Raw genomic sequence first — 11007 nt, forward strand, 5'->3', positions numbered from 1 at the left:
GTACTTTTTTCAACTCTCGGTAAATAAATGTGGTTGCCAGGGGCTACTGCTGCTGTTGCCAGGCAACGTATACAAATAATCTCCAAGCACAAAGTTTCAGAGTATAGCTTTGAAAAATATTTAGCATTATTTCGGCTCGTGTCGATAGAAACGCTATCGCAAACAATGACGACATCTTTTTATTAGTAATGCTTTACGGGGTTTTCCAAAACTGTATGAAGGCATTTCTGAATTAATTAGCAAGCATTTCTGAAAATAATTAACAAGTCCATTCATTTATTTGTTGAAATGTATCTATGTCGAAGTTCGACAACGTTAATGTACACAATTTTTCAGATTTCATGCCCAACAATTTTCACATGTTAAGATGTTCTGGCCACTCTGGATGAATTAAAATTACGTTTACTTGAAGTGCACTTCGCATTAGGCTAAATCAAATGAATTAGTGTTTCATTCAAGAATCAGAAGTTATTAGCCCTAAGATTTTTAAATGCAGGAAGCTAGTCGAGAAATATCTCTATTCGGGAGGGAATACTTCTGCTCTATGGGTGTAGGCAGACGCGTCTCCGGACACGAGCAGGGTGGAGGAGGTGGAGTTCAGACAGATGTGAGTAACGGTGCAGTCTGTTGATGCCTAATTTGGTTTTCTGGGCGGGGAGCTGCTCCTTTGGGCTGCTAGTAAATCCAGCCAGGGGGCTGAAGAGCTGCAATCTGAACCTCTTTACAACTGAATGTTCTGCTCAACAGAGAACAGCTGCAGCCAAGTACCAGAAAGGTAGGTCACATCTGAATTAAACCAAAGTGATGTGGTGATGTTTGGGGTAAAGGAAAATGTTTTGTGGGCACACTGAGTTTGCTAAAGAGAAAGATATATAAAAACTGCGTGCATGTGGAAAGAAATGTCTGTTTTCAGGTGTGTTTTTCTTTACATCATCAGACAGTTGCAGGCTTGAAACAACATGATGTTTAAAAAGCTGTTAAAAAATGAAGTTTTCCTCCTTTTTGTACATTTTTTTTTGTCATTTTTGTTGTACAATTTTTTTCACAAAGTATTTTTCACAATCATAGCAATCGACGTGTTGATTTTAAAGTTGGATTTTTACAAAATCTGTCGAAAAAGAGCTGTTATTTGCAACAAATATCTGTTTTTAGTTAGTTTATGTGAGTTCAGCAGGCTGTTATGTTGAGTGTGGTGGGAGCAGGGTGTGGCAGGGGGCACACCCACCTTCACTGTCAATGAATGAACCTTTGCATGAGCCTGAAAACAGCTTTCACACTGACACATGCTCTCTACACTGAAGGGGAGTTTCCAAAACATGACTGAATAGTTCTGGCACTGATCTTATTTGTTGACCAATGATCATTTAAATGAGGGTCTGTGTCCTGGCTTTTCTCTTTGCTGAATAGGTGTGGTGGTTTTCTTGCTAAATGGATTTTCATTTTGTTACGTGTGGAAAATGTTGAAAGTCTGGAATTTTTCTGCTTTAGAAAAATTCAGAAAAGGTCTGAAAGGCCTCTGTTTGAACCTAAACTTACTCGCATTGAGTTCTGGCGAGCACACACTGGGATGGATTGCCCAACAGAGCTCGTCTTGTGCTTCGACCCACGGATCTGCTGTAAGTGGATTAGAGGTGAAATTGAGTAAGGGATGTTGTGTCATGACAACAAAACAAACAGCGTGCATGACCTCTCTGCTTGAGACAAACACTTGTTTCCTGAACATCTTAACATATGTATGTGCACATATGAAAGTGGCTGTACAGAGAAGCATGATGTTATCACATCCTGTTTACTGTTCTAATGTGTGAACCTATTTTCAGTATCTTTTCCATTTGGGGAAGTACTGTGTCGTGTTTTCCATGCTTTTTCCACACTTCTATTTCTCTCTCTTGTGCCATTTTCAGAAGCTATTTCTTTTCCTGACTTGATGCCATAAGCAGCAAAGCAATCATGGTGGCACCAGCGGGATTGATTTTTCCATCACGGCCCTCCATATATGTTTATTTCGAGTGGTTAGCATGAAGCATAATTGGTAGCCTAACTATAAAGCTTTAGAGGGAGTATTGAACAGAGAGGGGAAAAGGGGACAACAGATGGAAAAGAGAAGAAGCAGCCACAAAATCAGACTTTGAGGAGGGAGGTATGGAGAGGAAACAACAGGGAAGGAAAAACTTGGCAAATATGACAAAGTTAGCAGTTGTTCAGCAGAAGGCTGTTGCACATCTGGAATGCATCAGCAAGTTGGAAAATCTTACAAGAAATTAGGGAGGAGGTGGGGAGAAAGGAAAAGTGGTGAAACAGAGGAGCCCAGTGCTGACTCACTCTATTGCTATTCCACTCCGTCACTGTGTTTAAACTATGTGTCCTTTTGAGGCTGAGGCACAGGGCTTCCCCCATGTTCTCCCCTTTTTTCCTCCCCTCCCCTACACACTCAGTCATCCTGTGTGACATTTTGCAGGTCTACTTTTCCATTTCTTTCTCATTTTGTTCTCTGCTTTCTTGCCATGCTGTGCCACCAGTTCAACTTTCCACTCCCCTGGCTTTGAAACCTCCATAGGTGTTTAATAGGACTAATGTAAACTGGCCATTTCTCCTTGTTTATATTCTGTCTCTCTATGTAAACTGGGAACTCGGAGCTCAGTGCTTGTGGAGCCAAGTGGGGGGCTGGTGTCAAGAGGGATGGGAGGTAGAGCTAGTGTGGTTGGAGTGTCTTCGTGTTTTAAAATGTCCATCGTGTATTTTTGTGGCTTAAAATCTCCAGTGCGGTTAAGTTAAGGTTTTTTAAAGAGACCTGTGGCAAAATATGTTCTTTCTATAGGTCAAGAAACACTAGCTTTTGGTATAGAAGAGACAAGTAAGTCATTCTTTGTAAACCGTGATGCATCAACTCTCAACAGAACCCCACATTAGTGGAGGAAAATGATATGCGCTGTACTGTACTAATGGCAGTTGCCTCATTAGATTACAATAAATGCAGCAGTACAAGATGCGATTTGAGTTATTCTTATAAACCGGAAGAACCTTGGTTGTGCAGTGAAGCATCTCACGTCTGAATGTTTAGTCCTTGTTAAAACAGCACCTGCATTTTTGAAGTGGAAGTCTGGCAACAACTTTTTATTGGCGCCAGTTTGTTAGATCTAAAAAGTGTAAAAAGCGAGAGGAAAATCAAGCAAAGAGGACAAGTTTTTTATTCTACATGAGAGTCGTTAGTTGTGCAAAAACCTCCTTAAAATATTGGTCTCTTATCTAATTCATATGAGGAAAACGAGGACTAACTGATCAGTTTTATGATGTATGTTAATTTTGGTCAAGTCAATTTACAATATTAAAGTTATCTAAAATAATACAAATAATCCAAAAATTGCCAAGAGGCAAATACATCTCTGAGGAAAGCATCTTCTAAGAAAGACAAGTAATAGCACATTATTTCTCTTACACATTAAAGGTTTGAATCATAGGTTACTGAACATAAAAAGATTTAAGGGTTTTTGCTGCTCAAAAATAAAACACTAGCTAAACTACTAGCTAACATAGTGCTATGTACTGTAATCGACATTATCAAGTCAGTTTGCCAACTTTTGTATGAGACTCCTTAATTGAAAATATTACATTTTGTTTTACAATTTTTTTGGAGAATTTTCAACCCAATATTCACAGTCTAAGCCAATAGTCGCGTTAGCCATATTAGCTACGCAACATGCTACTTGAGATTTGAGGACGATGGTATCAAAAAGCAGCACAGATGATAGAAAATCATTGCATTATTTGTTAAGTGTTTATATAATTTGCAGATAGAATTGGTAAATATTTTCACTGTTTGCCAATGGGTAAAATTAAAATGTACTGTTTTTGTCAACTAGTTTAGTGTGGTGGCATGTAGACTGATTTTCCAGGTCTGCTTATCTTACAAATATTAGCATTTCACTATGTTGGTTTGTTGCTAAAGAGTAGTTGCTTATTTGGATGCTACAAATACAAATAGCAAGATTAATGGATATTCTAGAGCAACTTTGTTGTTTAAGACATAGTGGCCAAAATAAAATAGTCACATTTATCTATGAAACTCAAACATCTACATAAATATTTGACTCTGAGGGGAAAAATACAAACAGAATTATCATAAAACAGGACAACAATTTTCAGTGTACAACATAAATCCCTTAAAAAAGGTGTAGGCTAAAGCAATAGCTTTTAATACCTATTCTTCTCACCAAACATAACACTCTCAAAATAAACGTAAAATAAGGAACACATCGGCATATATGTTGATATATGAGTGACTCAAGGGCCTCTCTCAGATAATGCTCAGTGAGGTTTTTGGCCTGTTTTCTAGAAGACATTCACTTATTTTGGGCTTGTTGTCATAGATCAGGTTGCTTGTTTTAGGTCACAATATCTGGGAACACTGCTGGAAGAAATACAGTGGCTCAACTCCCCTTTTGGAAAGGTCTGACAGCAAATAAAGGCTTTTTTTTTTTATTATGCTTTGCTGTTTTTCCAATTCACAGCAATACATTCGCTTTCATGCCATTTTCCTGTCTGATTTTTCAAACTGGGGGTGCTGACTCCTTTCTACTGAAGGTTAATACTCTGGCTATGGATAAATACCTCTTAAAGCCTCAAGTAGAAGAACATTGCATTTGCTCTTGCAGCCAGAAACAGAGCATTTGTCTTGCTTTGCTGGTAGCTGAGTCATTTTAGAGTTGGCAGAGACAGCAACACTTTCTACTTTCCATTTGTTTCAGTGAAGAGTTTCGTGTAAACAGTGGCAACATAGGGGGCTGAACTGTGCGACTTTTTAGTTAAACCACATCTGGTTATCAAGTTGCAAAGTATAATTTAGATAAGATTCAGACCAACCTGTAGTTTTTGGAAGCAATAAAGTTGAAGGGAGGCAAGTGGAATGGCAACAGTAACACATTGTTAAATTTTACCAACTTATATTTCACATTTCAAAAATTAATAATGAAACAGCAGAAATAAAAAAAAATATCACAATATCAACCTTAATTTTTGTTTTGAATGACAGAATTCAGTAGAATAAGTGTTTTTTAAATTATCAGTAATAGAAGAACATGACAAGACAGTAAAGGCACGACTCTGGTCAAAGAACGGCATCCTGCAGTAAATTTAAATCCATACCCTAAAGCTGAACTATCCGTCACACCTCTGAAAATATAGTTTAAAAAAAACATGACATATTACTGACTTTGTACTCTAGAGTGACTCTCCAACTTGCATAACATGACATTTTTCCACTTTTGAAAGTGCTGAAGTTCAGAACTGAAGCTCTACGCAGCTCTGGGGAGTGGAACAAATGAAGAGAGCCATGTTAGAACATGATGACAGATACACTGTGGAGTTGGTGGAGGATGCGGCGCCACTCCTATCACCAAGGATATGAGCTGGGAGGAATGAGGAAAACACTCAGTGCAGGAATGCTGTTAGGTCTGCAGTTTGATACGAGGCAGAAACTCCCAGAAGAAAAAAACAGCAAAGAGAGTGTTCTCCAGCTGATTTGACCAGATGCAAATGTGCTGTGACCAGCGTGACAACAGTGCAGTCATTATTTGTGGTTCTGAATTGTGTTTTCATGATCTGAGTTGTTTTGTCTACCATTCATAAAATACAATAACAACATTGTGCGCCTGAGTAAATGCTATATAGGAGGACAGTGTGTGTTTGGGTAGAGTTGCAAGCTGTTAGCCTCATGTGGTTGGAGCCTGTACTTCATCTTAAAGTTTAAAAGTATGTAAAACTCTGAAATACTAATTCTGCTTTTGTTGCATTATCTTCTTACAGTTTTCTCCGCCTGAGTGGCTGATGGTAAAAATCTAACAACGTGACTCCCAAAAGAAAGGAAACTTGACATCTTATCTTTCTCACATATAAGAAATCTCATCATGGCTATAGTCCTGCACTCCAACCCTTTGCTGTGGACACGACTGGCAGCCCTGGTCTTCTCCTGTGTGGCATTCTCTGTGGCCGTGCATGGCGCCAGACTCTACCACGGCACCGGAGATTGGTGCATCTTCTGCTGGGCCTTCAGCTTCGCCGGAACTCTGCTTGTCATCCTGGTGGAGTTGTTCGGCCTTCAGACCCGTGCACCCGTTTCCTGGAAGAACTTCCCCATCACCTTTGCCTGCTACTCTGCCCTCCTCTGCTTATCCGCTTCCATCATCTTCCCTCTCTACTTCCTCAAGGGTTCCACAGGCCAGAGTGAGGTCCGTGACTTCCGTATCGTGTCAACAGTCTTCTCCTGCCTGGCCACCATTGCCTACATGAGTGAGGTGAGCATCAGCAAGGCCCGTCCAGGCGAAGTGGCCGGCTACATGGCCACAGCTCCTGGCCTGCTGAAAGTCTGTGAGACCTTTGTGGCCTGCATTATCTTTGTTTTCATAAGCGAACCTGTGGTGTACGACCGTATCGATGCGCTCAAGTACTGCATGTCCGTCTACTGCATCTGCTTCATCCTGTCAGCAGCCATCATCCTGCTCTGCATTGGCGAATGCACGGGCTGTCTCCCTTTCCCGTTTGCCCGTTTTCTGTCAGGATACGCCCTGCTGGCTGTGATCCTCTATCTGTCAGTGACCATCATCTGGCCTGTCTTCAACTTTGACCCCAAGCACGGTGGATCAAAAAATCGGCCGTCCAGCTGCAGCACCCAAGAGGGTTTGTGTATGTGGGATAAGCTCATCGCGGTAGCTGTGCTCACTGCTGTCAACTTCATCCTCTATTTGGCTGACCTTATCTACTCCACTCGTCTAGTGTTTGTCAAAGCTTGAGGGCTCAGAAAGGGTGCTGGGCTAACAGTGTGCTCCAAATAAGATTGAATTCGGCCACTTTATTAAAGGCTGTAAAACTGCTGTCAAATACAAATATATTGCCCTCACCACCTGCATTGGTTCTGAACAAAGCAGTTTGAGATATAGCCTAAAGTAACTATGTAAAGGTTTGTGAGGAATGTATTGGAGGAGAGGTGCATTATATGCAACGAATGATGCTTTGCAAGGAAGGAGATTGACATGGTAAACTGGTCAAAATCCAAATCTTGTGCTCCTTTTGGCCTCTTTTTCTTCTTTTTTTTTTGCCTCTGCTGACCTGCCAAATTCAATTTTATGTGAAGCATACAGCATTATAGATAATCTTAGAGAAGAAAAAGAAATGGGGGTGAAGTTGAAATCTATGGTTTGTTTACATGTATAATGATATTTCCTTCCATCACTGAGGCTTACTGTTGCCTCCAGTTACCTGTCTAGTTTTATTATTGAAGACCAGATTGCCATTGCTTAAAAGATGCTGACAAACACATATGTAGAAATTGTGGTTGATATGTTTCAGTGCACATGGGGTGCAAAACACAACAACAATTCACAAAATACTACAAAACCAGACAACACAGCAACATGTTAGATAATGCAACAGGACAACAAAGATAATTAAACATTTCACAAAGCACGACAGCAAAACCAAGAACAGAAAACCAAAAAATAAAAAAATAAAAAACTGAAACCACATTATAAGAGAAAGAACAAAATTTAGGAAAATGCTTATTTACACAACTGATTTTTTTTCAGAAAACACAAAAAAGAAGAAACAGAAAGTAAAAAAGCTTTTCAGAAAACACAACTTTTCGTTTGTTATGTCTCTGAAATGCTGTGTTTTTGGTTTTGTTAAGCCACTGATGGACGCCTGTACGACACCCAAAGTATTGCATATGTGCATGTAAACATTGTCTGCAATGATACGTGAAGGAGACTCAGAGTAAATGGTGGCCTATCGTTCTGTTTTGTTCTATATGTGTATATTGCATGTCAATGTGTCGGTCTGACATTGAATATTTTGTTGTTTAAACATGGACAAAATGATAAATGTTAGGTGTATGCAGTCATAACTAAATGGTGATCAAAGATTTTAAGGTTTCTACTCTTAATAAAGATTTCACAGTTTTGTGTTACCACAGAGCAGCTGTTCGGATTGTATATTCACCACCAGTCTTATTCACATGCTTCCAGAGTTGCTCCAGTTTATGATTCAAGACTTGAATACATACAAATTTCGTTTATCGTGAATGCTAGACTGGCTTTTGTTCCTGCAATGATATATTTGTACCTGCACGCTACAATCAATGGCAAATATATATGGAAGCAGCATTGCTTATTTAAACAAATCAAGATAAGTATAGTCAAAGTGCATTTATTATTTTCATTTTTTAATGCATGTTTTTATTCCCGTTGTCCCCAAATAGCAAAGTGTTTACTCAAAGTCATCCCCCATCATTAAATTAATTGATTGTTAATTGGATCTATTGCTGTAAAAGTAAAAAAAAAAACGCTTTTTACTCTGTAGATGTTGCCAATGTTATAGTGTTTACCTTTTTTAATATTTCACTATTTCAAGTGTGAAACCACATCAGTGTTGTAGGAAAATGTAATCCAGTGTTTCAATAAAAATTACTTTGTAAACAGATGACTGTGTGTGTGTTTCCATGTCTTATCTGCAGGATTTTTACTTTCAGTCATCCAAATATGTCATATTGTCAGTTACTTGATGACTTCATCCACACTAAAACATCTCTAGTTCAAGTTCAAATTTGTTACTCTTTGTCTCCGAGGAATAATTTGATGTGCGGCATAGTGGACGCCATGGGGAGAAAAATATACCAGGTGACAACACAAACACATTCAATAAAAAACGTACAGTGAGTAAATAAAATGGCTTGAATAAACCCTCTACAAATACAAAGGAATAAATGAATAAGAACATATTTCCAATATTAAAACCAGATGAGGAGTTCAGAAAGAACTGAAACTATTTCTGTCTGCAGTCAGACCCTGATCAGAAGTGTTTTTTCTTCACCTGGTCACCATAAAGGTTTTAGAAGTCATTTTATTGCTGAACCTAGCTATCCGAGAGAGATCTTTTCCCCCCTGATTTATCGCTCAAGAATGCATACCGACATGTTACAGAGAAAAACAGAAGTGGCTCAAGCTATGTGTTTCAGAAAGCTAGCAGCCTTTGCTGGCCTTTCTTACACAAACACAATAAATATGTGTTGCACTCAAATATCAGCTTATTACAAATATAAAACCATGTATTTCTAACTCTCCTGTAGCATCAAAAGAGGTCAAGTTTTTTTTATCAAAGGATAAATGCCACTCATGTTGGTGGAACTGGTAAGCTACCAGAAAGGTTAAAGTTTCCTGTCAAACCATCCCAAATGGAGACTCCAGCCATCCCGACTTCATCTAGCACCACCATGAGGTTGATGTGCAGTTCTGAGTAAAATGACTCCTCGTATTGAATAGAATGTAAAGTACTTGAACAGACGATTGTGTTTTATCAATTATGATCTTTTATTGCTATAAATGTTAAAACAAATCTATAAACATATGTATGAATGATTTCACAAAACCAGAAAAGAAGAAAAAGCTCTATGAAAAAATGTATAATTCCCTGTTTATTTTTCCTCGCACCACTCTCTGCAGCATTCTTTTCCCCTCTTTTCAGCCACCAAACCCACTGTGACTCTGTGGATGAAGGCAAGTAGATTAAGATTAGAATGACTCACACAAACTTTAGAGTTCTGACCACTGGTTGGTACACGGATGTAATGCAGAACACTATCGACGCCTATGTCATATATAAATCTTTTGCCAGGAAACAGGACAATAACGACATCCAGTTGTAGCACAATGACATGTCATGGAGTTAATTATGCCAAAGGAAGAGGGACGTGACAACTAATGGCCAGCTTCCTACGCAGCAAGTTAGGAGTAAGTACATCTGGATCACAGAGCTGGAACATGACTCCATCATGGCTGGACATGCACTTGGTTTAAGCGACGTAAAAGTAGGTAAATGAAAAAAGCCAAAGTGAAATCCTATGATGTAGTCAAACACATATGGTATAAAACCCTTAACCTGATCTATTCAACTCAAAGTGTCAACTGTGAGACATTAACAAAGCATTTAACCATAACCAAAAAGTTTTAATTCTGATTTTCAAATCATGCCATGAAGCCAGATCTGGTCCAATAATCGGTGAGAAAACAAAGTCCCTACGAAATAAAACTCATTTTTATATTTTAGTTTTGAACATGCATCATGTGGCAGTATCTAAATGAAAAATGGGCCACACTTAACCTTTTACAAAGCAGTTTGCAGTGTTTTACTTATTCATACATTCACACAAACAGCACTTCTTTTTATATAAGCGCTCTAAAAATGCAGCACATTTTTGATGATATGTCGCACCTTTTTTGCCTCGTTTGCTCACAACTTGCACACAAGTTTTATTATATGTGTGAAGAATTGGAAAGACAAGTGCTCTGTGATTTAGTTCTGCGTATTTTGGGTTTATATTATACAGTCTTATACCAATGACACAAGAAAATGGATGGATAGCCCATTCACACTGCAGTACCATGTACCATTTGTTGTTATTTCAAACATGAATCACTCACTGCTGAAAATCCAGTTTGATCTGAACCTAACGTGTTTTTCTCTCCTCTTTCTTGGTTACAGATGTGTATTCTCCTTTCATCTCCTTGGGCTCATCAAAGTTCATTTTGGGAAGATTCTGTCTGTGCTGGTATGAGTATCTACCATAGCTGGTATCTTTGTGCTCTTGTTTGTCTCCTTGTTTCTCCATGTTCTTGCTGCTGTTTACAGCTAAAAGCCTTGTGAAAAGTGACCTTCCTACTCTGCCGTAGGATCTAAATTCATTCCAGGCATTCCCACTTTCATGAATAGAAGAACAAAGACTGAGTCATCAGCACCACAATAGCATGATACACAACAAAGAGGCCACAGATAGACTTTTGTCTCAGACGCAGCAGATGTATTTGTTCTCCACACAGCCGAGACTTAAGTGTGGAGCGACAAACACTTGAATGACAATGCTTAATCGAGAACATGACTTATTAAGGAAAGATGTGCAGATGTGCTGAGCGTCATTCTTGCAGTAGTGAGATTTGTGTATCCTGACCTTGGAGTCTGATTTCT

At 38.9% G+C, this 11007-nt stretch overlaps 1 protein-coding gene across 1 annotated transcript; it reads left to right on the forward strand.

The window, feature by feature from the left end:
* Positions 1-666: 666 nt before the first annotated feature.
* On the forward strand, positions 667-8470 carry myadmb (myeloid associated differentiation marker b). The gene is made up of 2 exons (XM_072364128.1): positions 667-775; positions 5803-8470. Exon 2 carries the CDS (start codon positions 5904-5906, stop codon positions 6783-6785), a length of 882 nt encoding a protein of 293 aa, XP_072220229.1. The 5' UTR covers positions 667-775; positions 5803-5903; the 3' UTR covers positions 6786-8470.
* The last annotated feature ends 2537 nt before the right edge of the window (positions 8471-11007 follow it).

The sequence above is a fragment of the Leuresthes tenuis genome, unplaced genomic scaffold, assembly GCF_036924035.1.
Source record: "Leuresthes tenuis unplaced genomic scaffold, fLeuTen1.0.hap1 SCAF_14, whole genome shotgun sequence".
Classification (NCBI taxonomy): domain Eukaryota; kingdom Metazoa; phylum Chordata; class Actinopteri; order Atheriniformes; family Atherinopsidae; genus Leuresthes; species Leuresthes tenuis.